This window comes from Trematomus bernacchii, unplaced genomic scaffold, assembly GCF_902827165.1.
Source record: "Trematomus bernacchii unplaced genomic scaffold, fTreBer1.1, whole genome shotgun sequence".
NCBI lineage: Eukaryota > Metazoa > Chordata > Actinopteri > Perciformes > Nototheniidae > Trematomus > Trematomus bernacchii.
Genome location: NW_022987409.1, coordinates 5,297,312 through 5,314,715, shown reverse-complemented (window position 1 = coordinate 5,314,715; position 17,404 = coordinate 5,297,312). Strand labels below are relative to the sequence as shown.

The following is a 17,404-nucleotide window of genomic DNA, read 5'->3' as shown; positions in this document are numbered from 1 at the left end:
GATTCACAGCACCCCACACATACTACTAGTTGTAATACAAGGCAACACCCTCCTCAGGTCAAGGAGTGTTTTGTTTGCCCAAAACCATTTTAGTCAGGGGCCATCCTCACTACAAAGAGTACCAGCTTTTTGGGAGTTTAGAAAGTGTTTCCAATTTCTAAAATAGTATTGCAACTTAGTTTTCTATCACAACTGGGAAAGGGTTGGCTGTATTCTGACTATGTAAAATATCAGATGAGCTACCAATTGATTGTTTTGGCAAAATCGTCCACATGTTGTTCTACGTTTGAGGAAGGGCGGGCATTTGCAGACCATTTACATGACCAAAAACCTATATAACACACTAAATGAAAGGGAAAACCGCAGAAAGCATACAGTAATAGGGCCCCTTTAACAAAAGTTAATAATAATGTTGCTGTTCTGTAGTTCTAACCAACACACCAGAGTCAAAGACAAGGGTGTCTACGTTTTGTAGAAGTATTGGCCTCCCTGTCTCATCCTTTCCCCTCTATACACACACTTTAGTCTGCCCTCCTACCTTGCTTCCTTGATTTAAGTACTTGTGACAGGGAGAGCTGAGCCCCATCTACCCCTTCACATGCAAGACTGCTTTTTAAAACCTTTATTTACCAAGGGTTGGTCTCCTCTACACCTCTGCTCTATTCAAGTAATACCCTGCTACACATTCCCCCAAACTGAGAATGTGCGATGTTTTTTAATAAAGGCTATTGTGCACTTTTGTCAAACTTTCAAGGATATTGCCTCCATTAAAGGCCACGCATTTAAGGATAACATATCAAAACCTTGAGTTCTACTGAATGGAGGATAATAAAAAGACCTAGAAAGCTAATTAAAGAGACCTTAAAAACAAGATTTTATTGCCGTCATACTTTACCTAATTGACATAATGAACTAATGGCACGCACTTTTATTTTCTCAGAGGGAAAGAAATCCACACGGTAATACCACAGCCATTCCCTATAAACCTGTCTGTCCCTTTCCAGCTGATCCTGTTTAATTTTGAGGGAAGTTGTTTTTGGCACCAGCAAATGATAACCTGGGCTGGAGTTCATCGTGTCTGTGAGCTGGAGGGAGAATTTATTTCCCCCACCTCCTCATTGGCCATGAATGCAGAGACAGCACGTGTCTACGGCTGTTAAACAACACACACTGGCTCCCGGCCCACTCGTAAATTACGGAGCGAAAGCCTCTCCCAAGACGGCCTTCAGTGGCACAGTTCAGTCGGAGAGGTTGCTGCTTCCCATAACCAGCGCAACGGCTGCCATTTAACAGAGCTAGGGTCATTAGTTTCTTTATTGCCTGTATTTTGTTACATTTTAGAACGGGTTTCTTCACGGGGCCCTTCCTAAGAGACTCCAGAGGATCTCTCAGACAACACCACTATCAGTGAACTGTTGGTTGAGTGTTGGTGTTGGGAAATAATATAGTATTTAGAGCTGCAGATAATTGTTTATTCATCAATAAGTCAATAGATGGTAAAGTAATAATCAACACATTTTATAGATGATTAATCGGTACAATTCTTTTGATTAAAAATGACAAACATTTGATGATTTTTGGGCTTTTCCTTGTCTTACCTCGTAGTAAATCATTGAGTTTTGGACTTTAAAATCGTAAATTAGACACCTACTTTTGTTTTATGGACCACATGATTAATAGGTGATGAAAATAATTGTCCATAGCAGCACTATTATAATCTGTTTTTAGTTGCAAGCCTAAATGAAAAATACTTCAGAGTAACGAGGACTCAGGGACGGCCTCTTGTTCAACAAAGGCTTCAGAATGGCTTCTCCAGCTTGTATACCACAGTGAAGAAGAGTGTTCCCTTTGCATTGTGTAACTCCTAGAACTACCATTACACCAAAGCTGTCGATGTTGTGTAAATGTTTCCATAGAGCTCAGATGCAATTTCATTTGTTATTTGAGGATGCACACATTTTATTGCTTTGCTCACAGTTGTTTTCCTGTTTCCTTGCTTGGGGTGATAGAGAATAGTGTTGTGTTGCTCCTCTGGCTATGTCTGTTAACAGTGTGGAAATTGTTTTTCTAGTCAACAACAGTTTTGAGCCTGAGCCACGTCTGAATGATTGAGGATGAACCAGTTTCTTGGAAATGTCTGTTTTGCGCTCTGCCCTTTTATGCCCTTTTGTTTCATGTCTATTTCATATTGTGTATTATGTTGCAAAGCTAAACACATAATGTAAAGTAAACACAAGTAAACAAGCAGCTCTTCAGTTGGTACTATATGGAGGATTTATCGAACGCATACTTCTTCTGTTTCACCATTTCTATGACTCACTGCTTTTTAAATTGTTTATATATACTGTTTCTGGATCAGTTCACCATCTAAATGAAATGATTTGAACATTTACATGTATGACAAAAAGATCTACAGCCATATCTTCAAGAAATGTATCCACAGGGCACAGACAACTGCTTTAGTGTTTCTGTGTTTTTTGTAATTTATAGCTGTTTTTGTATACCTTGGCCTCACATATTGCCGCTCAGTAGTGCTGCCATCTCTCCAACATGTCTCCCTTTGTGTAGGAAGGCTTGACAGACTGTCATCTCTTCAGCATGTCAGCTGGGGCTCATTAACAGAATGGCACCGTACCACATGATTGCATGTTTTTAATGGCGTGGGAAGATATTTCGCTGTATATTCAATATATCATTTTTATTGCACGCAGTAAGGATAAGACTTATTATTTAAAGACTTTGATTGTAGGCATGACAGATAAAAACACATCACCACAAACATGACAGTGCGTCTGTCCAGTGAAGCGATTTATTTCCCACATGCGACATCGTGATAACGGCAAAGGTTTTCCTTGTCGTTACTCATTTAGCATCCAACCAACTGAATAAAAGCATAATGTATTGTTGATGATTGACGGGAAAAACATCTTTTTAAATATTGCATGTTACAATAGTGGTTATCACCGAGATCAACAATAGTAAGGGTTTGTTCGCTTTGAACTCCATGCCCTCCCCATCTCATCTGTGTTTACGTAACAATATGTTTCCTTTTGTATTTTCAAGGCAATAACCTGGAAGTACATAAACCGTAAGAATTCATGAGGACACTTGCTCATCTGGCCATTACATAACTAAATATGAATTATTACGTTTTTTCTAATAAGTTTCTGACCAAAACCTTAACATAATATGTGAAGCTTGATTAATTATAGATATAATATATTTACCTTGACTGGTGTTGATACAAATGGGAATGAACAAGGCTGCCGATAAGAAAGAATATACTGAATTTGGATTGGATATATTTAGTGGTACGAATTATTTAAAGTAGAAAAAATCATTTAAAAAAGTCTTATAAGACATTGCCATTCATATAGTGCACCTGATCTATAACAAATCCGAAAACAATGTTTATATTTTTTAATCAAAATCCAATAATTTGTTCTTACTTTAAAACAAAAATATGTCTTATACAGTCTATGGTGTGGAAACAGTTCTCTGGCTTTGTGTTTCCACATTATAAGCCTTAAAAGATTTGATTTAGATCCTTCTTGTAACTGTCCACTGTGGAGTTATTTTGTCTCATTGCGGCTTAATTCACAGAACAAATGGATGCCCTCTGTTTGTATGTGTGTAAACAAAATGGTTGTAGTATATGTTGGGTTGTGCCTTTTCCCTACTTGATATTGTGAACATATGTGTATGATTTCCAGACAAATGTAAAACACCCAGAGCCCTTCTTTTGTTGCCCCTGTGTGGGAGATGAGGTACTTTATCACGGAGATAAGCGTGCAGGCTGAGGGACAGCTACAGGAAAGAAAAAGGTACATGAGAGCTGCTTGTGAAGTACCGATCGCTTCTTGTGAACTTTGTATGATTAATCCAACGCTGAGAATTGTTGCAGAGGGCGATTTGGTTTGTGGCTTCCCAGGCTGCTGTTTCCCCGCTGTAGAGACAAAAGATGAATAGACCTAGCGGGACTATTATGGGGTATCTCCCTTCTCCATCACTATAGGGGCCGGTTGACTCTGATAATCCTCTCTTCACTGAAGGGATCCTCTAATCCCTGCTAGACACAGCTGTCTGGCCTTGAGCATTCGTCAAGATGACTAATGTACTGAACTGTGTGTGAAAAGACATGTGAGAGTAAACACATACTTACACAAGGCTAAACACATGGAACATTTTCTGAATGATGAATATCTGTAGGAAGGCATGCATAGGAAACTTCTAATGGAAATGTAAAGCATTGACATTGTTGGTGTATTGATTTACCAGTTAAATACGAACAGTCATCAATAACTATGACACATACTTTGCATTGTGTTTTTTTCTCTCTAAGAAATGTGACTCAACAATCGATAACTAGTACATCATTTGACTGGCTACCTAGCTGAGTCCTAATATCTTCTGCCTTGTTTTGACAAACAATTCAAGTTGCATTTCTGCTTCAAAGAAAAGCTATTGTTTCATTTGAATAACTCCCATTGTTTCAGCCAGTGTGTCTGCAGAAAACTCTGTTCAGCTTGCATATTGAGAAGCCTGCTGGATCTGAATCACACTTTCAGAGATGGATTTCGAAGACCAGTGTGAAACTTCTCTCTTCCCGGTGTCATTCATAATCATTAGTGTACACATTTCCTCAAGTTAGCATCTCAGGCTTTTCCCTAACTACGGAAAAGTACTTCAGAGCTAAGTGTGTGGAGATGAAAAATGTTGGTAATAACAGATATGATAGGAATTGTGGGTGCCTTTTTAGAATGATGAATGCCATTTGTTGTTGTGCCGACAAAGGACTTAAAAACTATTTTTCTTTGCACCAACCCCATCATCTTATTCCCCCAAATTAAAATAACTGTCATTATTCTTCTGAAGTTTAGGCTAATGCAATTCTGATAGTGAATAAGTAGCCTATTTTTCTCTTCTCACAGCGGGAGTGTTCTTTTTTTCTCGTTGCCCTTGATTTTTTTTCTGTGGTTGCCATTACTGTGGTGAATGGTCTGCTCCCATTTTCAGCAATTTCACTGTCTCTAAGTATAAAACCAGGTCCAAAAGCAAGAAGCTGGACAGGACAAGGGCAGGCATACTTGCAGCATTATTCTACTCTCCTTTTTAAAAGTGCACTACTACGATATTGTAGGCAACACAGTAACAATATACTAGGTCTGTTTTGGGTTTTTTGCATTAATCTGGCTGCCATAACTCAACACATTGTCTTGCTTAGCTGTCACAGTACTCCATTCCTTTGGGTTTTACTTATCTGCTAAGTTGCATTCACAGATAAAATAAGACACGCTTTATGGAACAAAAATAAGTTGAAAACCCACACCCCTATACACAGTATATCAATGGAGCTTTAGGGTAATCAGCAACACAAACAACATTTCATTCCTGGTGAAAAATAGTTTGAAAACTGCTATATTCCTTAAGAGAATTTACAAAAGCTAAATCCCCAGCCAAGATCTTGCTGACTTTTACGGAGGAGCAATAAAAAGCCTCCTGACTGGAAACATTAAAAACAGGCATAGGATGTTCACAGCCAAGGACAGAAGGGCTCTGCGGCGGAGGCTTAAAGCCGCCCAGAACATCATTGGTACCCATCTACCGAGCTTAAGTGATAGTGGTGAGAGGAGGCGCTTGCAAATAGCCCAAAGGAAATTAAAAGACAATACCCATCCCTGCCAGAGCCTGTTCCCCTGGATTTTTCCCCTAACAAACCATTATGTGGAAAGCAGGGACGGCAGACCACTATGTGTTAAAAGGATGTTGACCACGGTGTGTTAAAAGGATGTTGACCACGGTGTGTTAAAAGGATGTTCTACTCTTGGATTTACTGGCGCTTTTTTCTTTCTTTTATTATTTTTCAAATCTTATCTTGTATCATCCTGTCTTGAAAATATTCAAATGTATATGGATATTCAACAACACTCTATATTCAGACCACATGGAAAAACAACGAGGCATTAACACATAAACATTTCCTCGCTATATCCTGTGTCCCCAGGGTTAATCCTATTACAGTATTTCTACTGGGTCATATTAGGAGGTCAATGGAGGTCTACACTGTTAATAAGGACGGCTTAGTAATAGATTTGATAATGTTACATACGAATACAAGCCTGACCTTCACTGTCTAACATCCAATTTCAATTTGACTATAATGCCACGATGCTGCAGTATAGCAACAAGAACATGTACGAACAGCCCTGTCTCTAAGTAATTGTCTTCATATGCATTGTACTTTTTCCTCAATTCAGAAATTATTTTAATAGATGATAGCGATGCCTTACTGTAGGCTGTGAGCTGCTTATCTATTGTGTGTGTTTAAAATGAGCAGGTTGCAGAGACGTTCAGGCCTAGCGGCTTGCAATGATGCCATCAAGATGTTATTGTGTGCGCCAAGATCTTTTTATCTAGTCCTTTCCAGTATGTGTCAGCATAAATATATCTACACGGCAGCTCCTGATAAGTGATAAAAATCTTATCACCGCCTGATGTGTAAGAAAGAGAATAACAGAACTGAGCACTAAAGCTGACATGAGATGGTGGTCGATGGGTTCTACTGTATGTGACATGTATTCTTCATAAATTCTACCCTGCGATTTATGGAATATAAATAGTATTGGTCTGTTTTGTTTTAATTATCCAAGTCCATGTCATTTCAGAAAATGGTAAAAATGCCCCTTACCAAACCCAAGAGCCCTAATGTGTTTCAGTTGCTAGTTTTTTCCAAACAGAGGTCCAAAACGCCAAATATACAATTGTCAGTTTTTAGTTGAAGTAAATTACATTATTTGTTCTACTAGGCGGCGTGTGGCGCAGTGGGTTGTGCGTTGGTGTTCGGATCAGGGGGTCACAGGTTCAAACCCCACTGCAGTCAGCATGTCGTTGTGTACCTGGGCAAGACACTTCACCCCAAATTGCTCCTGTGGTGATTTTCCACAGTATGGAGTATGTAAGTCGCTTTGGATAAAAGCGTCTAACAAGTAACATGTAATGTAATGTAATGTAATACTAAAAAGGTCTGGAAGCCCTTGAACTAAAGTAAAAATCCAGAAAGGTGAGAATAAAGGTTTTGCCTGTCAATGTCTTCAAAGGAATTGAGTGGCCATCGTGAGGTTTGGGGATCACTGTGACCTTCTCCCTGGCCTGAGAGTGTGTTGGCTTAGCATGACTGATGCAGATTATCATAGCTGGAGAAAGCCAATTACTCTGGTCATCGCTGCACCCTTAGGGCTCTTCTCTGTGGAATGAAATGCATTACAGAGTTCTCTGTGCATCCTTCTGGCAGCGTTTTGTATTTTTCTCCCAGTTTGAGTGTTAATAGCGCAGTCAATGGGACCCTCCCGCGCCTCAGAGCCCTTTTTGGCTCGGATGAGCTTCTGCTCCACAAAGCAGGGAGGTTGTGCCTCTTGGAGAAGCGAATGAATTACATTCTCCTCTATTTGTCTTTGCTCTCTATTCATGACAAAGCCCTTTTATTTTTAGGCCTTCTTAACCGCTCACGTCCACAGACCACTACATAAAGAGAAAAGCGGATTGCACAGTTGTTGTTTAAGAAACTCTATGGCCTTTTTATGTAACAGAACAAACAGCAACTGAACATACATTTGTTACCCTGGGTTTTGTTTTCCAACACAGATCTGCTACAGAACCAGCAAAGTTGAGATCACACACGTCGCTGCTGCATCTCTGTCATGTACAAAGAGTACAGATCAAGCCGAGTCACTGGTAAGAGGCCTGAGTGCACCTTCTAAAGGTCTTATTTTGTATCCATCTCGAAATATATTTTGTCTTTTTACTTGCCTTTAACTCTGAACCTGCCTCTCTCTTTCCTGAAGTGACATGTAATTATGTTTCTTGATTCATGTTTATCTTTTGCCGTGTTCACTTTGGTTTCTTTTTGTGCAGAGATCAAAATCTGCTGTATCCACTCAGTTATTAGTGTCAAGGCTTTTGATTCAAAATGGTTATCTTATTCAAGCTATCACATATTATTCTCACAGGACACACTATCACAGAAATCCCATAAAGGCTCATTTTATTGGTGAACCTTTTTGCTCGAATAGAACCATGCTTTGTATCCGAATAAAAGCAGGGCTACTTATGTAAGTTGGTAGCCCAAGCATCATTTGTGAACTTGCAAACAGTTGTTTACAAAACACCAACATGAGGGAAGCCACACCTGAGAAGACAGTACAGGTAACTGGATTCTGGATCAGCATTTCTTGTTAGCACCTTTTTGAAAGTGTTAGAAAACACATGTTCTGAGTAATTGTTGGCCACCAATTTCTCCAAATAGATGCCTTAGTGTTCTGCCATTAAATTCTGAAGGCACTGGGTAATTTGCTGGCTGTAATCGATTATCACTTTAGTACAGATTTTAATATCTCAAGTAATGCTCAGGGGCCTCATTTATAACGCCTTGCGTAGGATTGACGTAGGAAGGTTGCTTACGTAGTACAAAGCACAAAAATAGGTACATCAATTTTCCGCCATTTTCCGATTCACAAAACATTGCGTACCGGCGAGGGAAGTGCGTACGGCACTCCCTACGCCTGTTTCCCTTTATAAATCACAATCGACTCGTAACGCCCATATTTGCCTATAAATAGTCAAAGAAACGCCCATTCATTCATTCATTTTGACTGACTGCATGAAGAAGATCGCAGGAAATGACGATAGAACAGCTAAAAAAGACATCTCACACCGTGTCAGATTTTGGTTATTTTGGGGAGGTCGAGATAAATCATATTGTTTGGTGGATGCAGTTTGAACCAGAGTAGCAGCATGGAGGTCGGATCGTCACCAAAATAAATAAATAAGTGGTCCGAAAAAAGTTAATGACAAAAAAAATACACATAACCTTCCTCATGCAGTGTGTTTGTCCCGGGGACAGGAGACACCCCCTTGATGAGAAACTGTAAGAAATGATTGGGGAATCCCTCCGGAGTGGAGTCATGACGACTGGATCTGAATTATTTTGTTGTATTTGGTGGTTTGTGTTCCAGCTGTCGATCAGCAACTATATATCCATAATCCACCAGTTAAAGGAAATACAACTAATGTGTTGTGTTATATTAGCTGTTTACCACATATGGTGTTCTTAGTTTCCATACCTCCTGTGTTTTACGAGCGACTTATCAAGTCTTGGCAAACGGCATAAAACACAATTAAACGTGATAGTATATAAAACCATGCTCGTATCTACAACCTATAGAAATGCAAAACGGCGTCAGTTTAGACGTAATTCTGTCCTCCTGCTTACCGCATCATTTATGAGAAAACATTTCATAACATTAACACAACATATTCGAGGTGGTTTTAAATAACATATCCGTATTTATTTATTTCTCCAAGTTATGTTTTTGTGTGCACTGAGGAGTCTCAAACAGGCGTTTGTTTAATCATTTTAAGATTGGCTTTAATCAATGTTTGAAAATGAATTCTTCATATTTGATAAATGAGAGGTAACATTTTATTTATGGTATTATTTCCACATATTTCTCTCCATTCTTCCTTCTGCCAACGGTGTCGCAGTTTCTCGTCTCTCCCGTTTGTGTGCTTAGTGCGTACGCATGGGTTAGAGTTTGCGTGGAGGACAGCACATTTTCCCGTCAAGTTAGTATTTTATAAATCGCAAACATTGCGTAGAAACTGGCGTACGCCATTTTTTGAGCGTATATCCCTTTATAAATGAGGCCCCAGGAGAGGATAAATCTTACTAAATTTGGTGATTTTCTGCCTTTTACTCTTGACACTATCATATTGGCTCTGACATTCATTTGAATTGTAATAACTTATAATAATTCCCCGCTATCACCATCTACACAAATGATGTACTAGTTACACATTTTGAATATTTGTTCAAAACTTTGGTTTACCACCACAACACTACAATATGTGCACAACTGATGGCATTCCCATCAGGTTTTTCCTTTTTGATTTACTTAGCTATTGTTAGCATGGTAACATATTCATATAATTGTCAACATAGGAAACATTTAACCTGCCTAGCATCAGCATGTAAGCATTGTTAGTTTGTGTGAAGCATGCTGTGTAGACTCTTATTCTTATTATTATCTCCAATGAGGACGTTACTCTGATTGATTTTGTCTTTTCAATGCCACAGCATGTTACTAACACGATAAGTGCATAATAAAAAGAAACTGAGAATAGTACTAATGAAATAGACAATTAGCTGTTAAATAACCAGGTTCAGAGGAACTGCAATACATAGGTTATTACTATTCATAACACGAGGCATTTTCAAAAACAATGGATTCCCGCAGTACATTGTTCGAGAGTATAAATTGAACAGAGTAAGAAACTGACAGATTGCTTAAGAGAGAGGAAAGAGAGGGGGAATGAAAAGCGCCCCTCTTGCTGGGCTTTGGCCGATGAGTGTGTCCTTTTCCATTACTCTCACACAGCGCAATATGCAGGTCAGTCAGGTGATAATGAATGCTCTGTCTGATACTTGGCCTTTCTTCCCTCCTCCTGCTTGTCTGGCCTGCTCTCTCGGTTGTATCCTTTCTCTTTCTTCGCCCCTTTTACACTGTATAGGTTTCCACAGTGTCTATTACATTTGCCTTTTTAGTAGGTTTAATTATCGAGCAATCTTTCCTCACCCCTGTTCAGTTATGCTGGGCAGTTTCAGTTTCTCAGATCAGTTTGTAACAAAAAGGGAGATGCCAATTTTCCTGTCGCTTTCTCCATTAATTAAACACCGACTTCATGCCAACGTCTATTCACCTTTAAACCACATTTTCTGAGGTTTATATGAACATAAAGAAATGACACCTTTGTTGTAAATCACTTGCTTTAGTCTCGCCACTGAACACAGCATTGGATGAACTGATCAAATTCCATGTGCACCAACACCCACTGCACAACTGTCTGCATTCAGATTTGATAAAACACACGGTACTGTGCACAAGTTTGATATGGTAAAACTTACACAGAAAGACTTACACAGAAAAGCCATATTTTGTTTTCTAATATCAAGAATACATTTTTTATTATATGTATATCAAATATCTGTTGAGAGTCCATCAAAGCTACACAAAAGGCTACATCAGGTATTAGCAACTCATGACAAGCAATCAAGCAATGTATTGTGAACAAATAAAGTTTTTTAATTCTTTTTTTTTGCCCATTATTTGGGGATTTGAGCATGACTACAGTGTAAAGAATGAGGCAGGATATTTATTTTGTTCCCCAGAATAAATGTATCCTGTTTTAAGACGATAGAACACTGACTATTTTTTATTTAAAGGGGACCTATCATGCAAAATGCACTTTTTGATGTCTTTTATACATAAATATGTGTCCCCGGTGCGTCAGGGAACTCACGCAGCGTCAGAAAATAAAACCCTTTCTCTTTTCCTCCGTAACCAAATCTTTTAAAAACGGGGGTACAACGAGCAGATACAGATTTGCTGCCGATATGACGTCAAATTGACGGCGGACCCACAAAAAGTTGCTATCAGAAACAATGCCTGACGTGTTTTGGGCGTAATATCATCTTTGTTTACATTAGCAAGCCTCGCTAACACTCAGCGCTAACCTGTACTGAAGAGCACATGTGTTTAAAAAGCAGGAAATAAAAAAAGGAACTCACCTTGTGATAAACCCGCAAGAGAAAAAGCATTTGAGCTCCATACTGTTTCAGAAATAATCCTTGACGTGGTTTAAACAGGATGGCGTTTTATCACAACCGAATTTAACTTTATCTCTGGTAGAATTCTAATCAGGCATTAGCTCCGCCTCCTCTCTTTTTTTTTTTTAAAGCTAAGAACCCAAAATCCGTGTTTCTCTAACAGGGCTGCAAAAGAGGGGTATGAGCTGTATGAGGCATGGCTACAATGGGTGAATTGTTTGGTATTTTTAACTTCACAGACATGTTTTATATGGCCCTACAATATATTTTTCCAATATAGCATAATAGGTCCACTTTAAGTTAAAAATATATTTCAAATAAGGCTCCCTAACTCTTAGGATGTACAGCTGTTTTTAAATCTGCAGGTCAGCATGTCATTTAGCAGATGAATGGATATGAGGAAAAATAAATGGTCTGTCGTCAAGGAAAGTGTGCAAGAGTTTACCTCAGAAGGAATCAAATTTCCAATTTAGGCTCTCCTAAGTCTATTTATCCCACATTCTTCAGCCTTTTTCTGCCCTCTTGCTGGAAGCTAGAAGTCTGGCTACAATACTGTCTTTGTGTCAATGTCGTCTTGGGGGCAGTGAAGTTTGATGCTTGAGTAAAGCTGATGGCACATTTGGTGCCAGGAACCAACCAGTTTGCTGCAGAACACAGCTGCCTAAATGCAGCACAGTGCCCATTTTCTCTCGTAAAACACATGTTCTTGTATCAGAGGACTCGCAGCATTTCTAAGACTTGTAGTAACATTGTAGAAACAAACAAACATGATTTTTGTCACTTCTTCTTGTGGATATACTGGTGGCAATGCATGAGTGGTGATGGAGTCAAGTGATTCTCTGGCTGTGGATTATGGCGAGGCAGTGCGTGTTGTTAACAATATTTCAGCGGTTCAGTGGGGTTACAAGTTATTTTCACTCTGTTTGTGACCCATTGCCATCAATATTCATGCTGAGGGAAAATTCTCAAGTGTTAGGCCTGGCCTCCTTTTGGATTTAGCCTAATCCGGTTTCCAGAACAGATGCTGCCATCACCAAGGCACCTAAAGAAACTCCCACCTCCCACATGAAAACTATGGCAAACATGGCTCTGCATCTCAAAACACATTGGCCCCAGTTACTTTTTATGGTGTTGTGTCACTCCTCCGCAACTCATTAAATGCAACCAAGTATGGATACACTAGTACGTGAGCTGGGACATTATGAAGCTCACTTAATGAGGTGTGACTTAATCTGGGGAGTCACCTCAACCTTTCCTGTCTAGATGATCATCTGCTAACCATCAGTCAGGGGGCACGGATGTGAGGTAAGGAGGAGAGAAAACGTAGAGGTAATTAGAAAGAGAAGGATTAAGGAAGATAGAGGTCAAAGATAACTAGCAAGAACCCAAAAGACAGAGATGTCCCCATCTTCCGGACACATTTCTGAGCTGGCTGTCGTCCGGCATAGAGGGCAGTGGAGTTAATGACATTTTTCACTTGGGCCTGAGCAGGAAACACACCATTCATTGATCTCAAAATGGAAGACACCAAATACCAGTGCAGTCACTTTAAACCTATAGGCTCTCGGCTCAGCAGAACCTTTTTAAATACCATCCTCTTTCCCCCTCTGACGGCCTCGTGGATCAGCTACCTGAACTCTTTTGTTTGATTGCAAAGGGCATATTGATACAGCATGGCACACTCTTACCAAGTGAGAACAGGACTGTGTGATATGGCAAATTACTCAAAAGAGACAAACAGTGTCAAAAGCTCACTGGACATATAGTCATAAATGTTGTTCAGTGAAAGAGGAAATATTGACTGTGAAAAGATTAAGGCTATACCTCTCTGAGCCCTTGTTAACATTTTACTAAGATAGTTGTTGATAAGTCCCAGCTCCCATTTAATATGCGGTAATTGAATTTGAATAATTCATTATATAAGAGATTTCTCTGTAAACACACAGATACATTGAGCATGAGAACTGGGTCAACCACTCTATACATTCTTGCTTTAATGTATAACACCGAATCGAGCTGGCGGATATGAGCTCATGATTTATGGAACGTATTCACCTTAGTCAATCTTTCAAATAATGGTTTCATTTTCTATGTTGAAATCTTTTGCCCAGAATTAATCATTTGACCTAACTCTCAAGTCATGCAGTTTATCTAACGAAAGAAGCAGGCTGTAATATCACCAAACACAGCAGCCTTATACAAAACCACAAAAAAAGAATGAAAAAATAATAAAAGCAGTAGACACACATCATTCCTTAGGGACAGTGAAATTGAATGAGAGCATGCACTGGCTGTTACTCATTACTACTGGCTGACAGGGGTAATTGAATTCTGCCTAGAAAAATAAAAATCTGTTTATTTCTCGTCCTTTCTGGTGAAAACATGACGGCGAAAAAAGCAGCTATGAGCGGTTTGCTCTGCCATTTTTTAATACCCCCTTAATGCACACAACAACAAAAAGTACATCTGTGCTAATATAACTGTTTGTGTTGGCCTATGTGTCTCTTAAAATTTGACCTCAATGTTTGTGCTTGTGCTGTTAGGAATTTCATTTTTCTACCAACACACTCCAAAGAGCATAAAAAGCATTGAATATATGGGTTGTCCATCCAATATTTTTTTCAAAAGCTAGGCCGCAGTCCAATAGAGAGAAAGACATGTAATGTTTCTGTTGTCTTTCCCAGTATCCTCATGGTAACATAGCCTAAATAATACAATTTTGGCTATTGGGTTGGTTGCATAAAGACAGTTGAATTAATTCAGCCTTGATTAGTTTTCAGGACAGTCTGCTTTCAAAAGGGTGGGATAGTTAAACATGTTTCTGATAATAGTGCAGTTGGAAGAGAAAAGTTGTCAGGTGGTATCTTTTAAGTCCACCTTTCTTATTTGAGTTGAATTCTTGTATGACCATTATATTTATATCCTTCATCCTTTTAACAGCGGCTGACTGAATGCCGTTTTTATTGCTAGAAAATAACAGTGCATAATGAGCAAACTGTAGTTTTCCGGAGAAGAAACCTGGCTTACTTCACTAAATGTGTCAAAGCTGTTTACTGAGTCACTGTAGATATTTGCTGATTACGGATGAAATGAGAAGAGTACTGTCATAACTGCCGAGCCCTTGGTTTTAGAATAGTGTTGTCCTGAGTTCACCGTGGAATTTCAAAGCAATTTTGAGTTTTGGAAAAAGGGAATGGAACTCTGGCCTTGGTAAACACTTGTATTTACCTCTGAAATTATGTCATGATTGCAGTGGAAACTGAGTTATTGGTGGGGCAGAGGAGAAAATAATTTTATTTGGAAGATATTTTCTAAACGTGTCCAAGGCTTTTTGAACTGAACTATGCAACCTCAATTTAGCTGTATACATGGATGGATATTTGTATGTATCTGCATGATTGAATGCAGCTTTTGTCTTTGAAACCATGTGCACAGTGAACGGAGAGTTTAGCAACCTAGCAAACACATCAGATCTATGTGGAGAGATGAAGAGGCTGTATTACTAAAACAGACAGAAATGCCATATTAGCATTATATTTTGCTTTATGTAGGCCATTATTTTACTTTTGTCATCTCACTGTGCTTTTCTTTTGCAAGGTTTAAGGGCACCCAACTGAATAATAAGCACTACCAGGTGTTTATGCTAGATCTGGGTGGAATGAACATAAAGTATAACATTATCTTCAATCAAATACCACTATGAATATTGCATAGATATATTTGAAATATATACTTCATTAGCTTTTTTGAAAATAATGTGTTTAAAGGCAAATATGTGAATAACTTAGATTAGGTAAGATCACGTCTGCTAAAATCTGAATATATCATCACATTGTTGTAATTTGGGATATTCAAATATCCATATATCTAAGAAAATATCTAGTCTGATTGCAGGGTTGTTGCATTAGACTGCATTCGTCTTAGCCAGGTGTATCTAATAAACTGGCAAGTCATGTATATATGCTGACCTATTCAAGCGCTAATACAAACAACTGAGGAAAAGCTTTCATGGAAAAATCCTTAAAGTATCTGGTGAAATTTTCCCCAAAAAGGAGCCCAGTGCTTATATCATCTTTAATGAATGGTAAACCTGTTTGACAGACTGTAACCATTAAAAGCTGGACTGCATATTAACATTGAACAGGTGTTGTCAGTGTCTCCTCCAGACGCCAGTCTAAAGCAGCCCGAAGGGAGTCTATAAGATCAGGAATAAACGACCCAGCTGTGCACAACAGTCATACATTAAATATCATTCTCATGCACATTTTTTTCCATGACTCTGTACACAGCTTGTGTCTAATTATGGAAGCATAATAGTGTTTGCTCTGCTGTTTTCCTTGTGTAATGAATCTTTCGGCTGTGTGTTGATCAAACCCAAACCCCATTCACACCCTGAGAAGCCTCAGTAATTTTTTTAAACATATTTTTTGTCAACAGTGTGAGCCAGAGATTATACAAATATTTGGGTTGAATGCTTCTTTCCAGTTTATTTATAGGATTATACACAACGGGAGCCAAACCTGGCCGAATGCAGGTACCATGACAAAAAGGTAAACACACTGGTTATTGGATGCCAGAGTATCGCTATTAACAGCTCTTGAACACACTACAGCTTCAACTTAATGAGTGGAACCCCACTTATTTTAATCAATACCTTAATCACTTGCAACAAATTGGACAAGTACTCTCTTGCTGTATTTATCTTAAAACAGAGTGTTTCTTGAGCCTCGGGGTTGACAGGAATGCCTCCCATCACAGTCTGCATGCTAAGCATTGGTATTGAACTGATAACATCTTTGCTTCTCCTCCTCCAACTGGCAAGCTACAGAATAACACCTTCTTAAAAGCTCAGCTGTCAAAAGTTTCTGGACAAATTACCTCGCTTTTTGGGGCATTTATCGCTTGGCTGCAGCTTAAAAAGTGTCATTAAAACCTTAACCCAAACTCTGTGGAAGAAGCATTTTTCCAAATGATAGTTAATTTGGCATTCGTCTCAGGAGTGGGGAGCGTGTACACTGTCTTCTCTTGTTCGCTTTGAGGGACTTGCCGTAAGGGAGCTTGGCTGCAGCTCTCTGTGTGAAAACGACATCCTCTGCTGACAGTGCACTAGTGCCTGAGCTCGACTTCACAGCAGACCGACAATGCAGGAGTTTTGTCAGCTACTGTACAGCGCCCACTGACACAACCTGAACAGTTCGCCCGCACTCCGCATGTGTCTGAAGCGAACAAGTTCTGCCACAGCCGCGAACCGGGCACGTCGCGAGGGCGGGCTCCCGTGCGGTAGCTAAAAGGTCCCGCTTCGGCTGGCGGCTCTCATTGCAGTCCAGTCTGCCGAGCGGAGCGGACTGACTGAGGGACCAGCCCCGTCTCCATTCAAGGATTTTACTTCGTACACTTCGTCCTACAGCCGACGACCGACGCCACCTCGCCTTCTGTGGACAATGTTTCTCTTGCAGTACACAGGTACATGTCTCACTTTTTATCCTGCACGTAAATACGGGCTTTTATTTCAGCAGAGAATTTATTTTCTCTCCACACACACCGTCAATTCATACTTGTGTTGCTGCAGGCTATAGACGGCAGTTACTGCACGAGTTGTTTGGCGTTTTGCCTAATTTTATCGCCCATCTTCGCGTTGTTTAATACAAGTTATAACAGCAAGCGAGGAGGTTTTTCCTGCTGTGTTTAGTCCGTAATTGTCGGGCGTATACCAGCTGTTGAGACTGCATTAGAAGAGCCGTG

The 17,404-nt window shown here is 39.5% G+C and overlaps 1 protein-coding gene across 5 annotated transcripts in view; it reads left to right on the top strand.

Annotated features, from left to right (window-relative positions):
* enox2 (ecto-NOX disulfide-thiol exchanger 2) overlaps positions 1-17,404 on the top strand; it is a 173,512-nt gene that overhangs the window by 36,330 nt on the left and 119,778 nt on the right. The window contains exon 2 of one of the 5 annotated variants that reach the window (XM_034138171.1): positions 7,642-7,731. The exons of 3 other annotated variants lie outside the window; for them this stretch is intronic. In XM_034138171.1, coding sequence (XP_033994062.1) covers positions 7,698-7,731 — 34 coding nt within the window. In that variant the 5' untranslated portion in view covers positions 7,642-7,697. Of the gene's footprint in view, positions 1-7,641; positions 7,732-17,045; positions 17,126-17,404 lie in introns of those variants that run through there. One more of the 5 variants, XM_034138180.1, reaches the window with a different exon arrangement.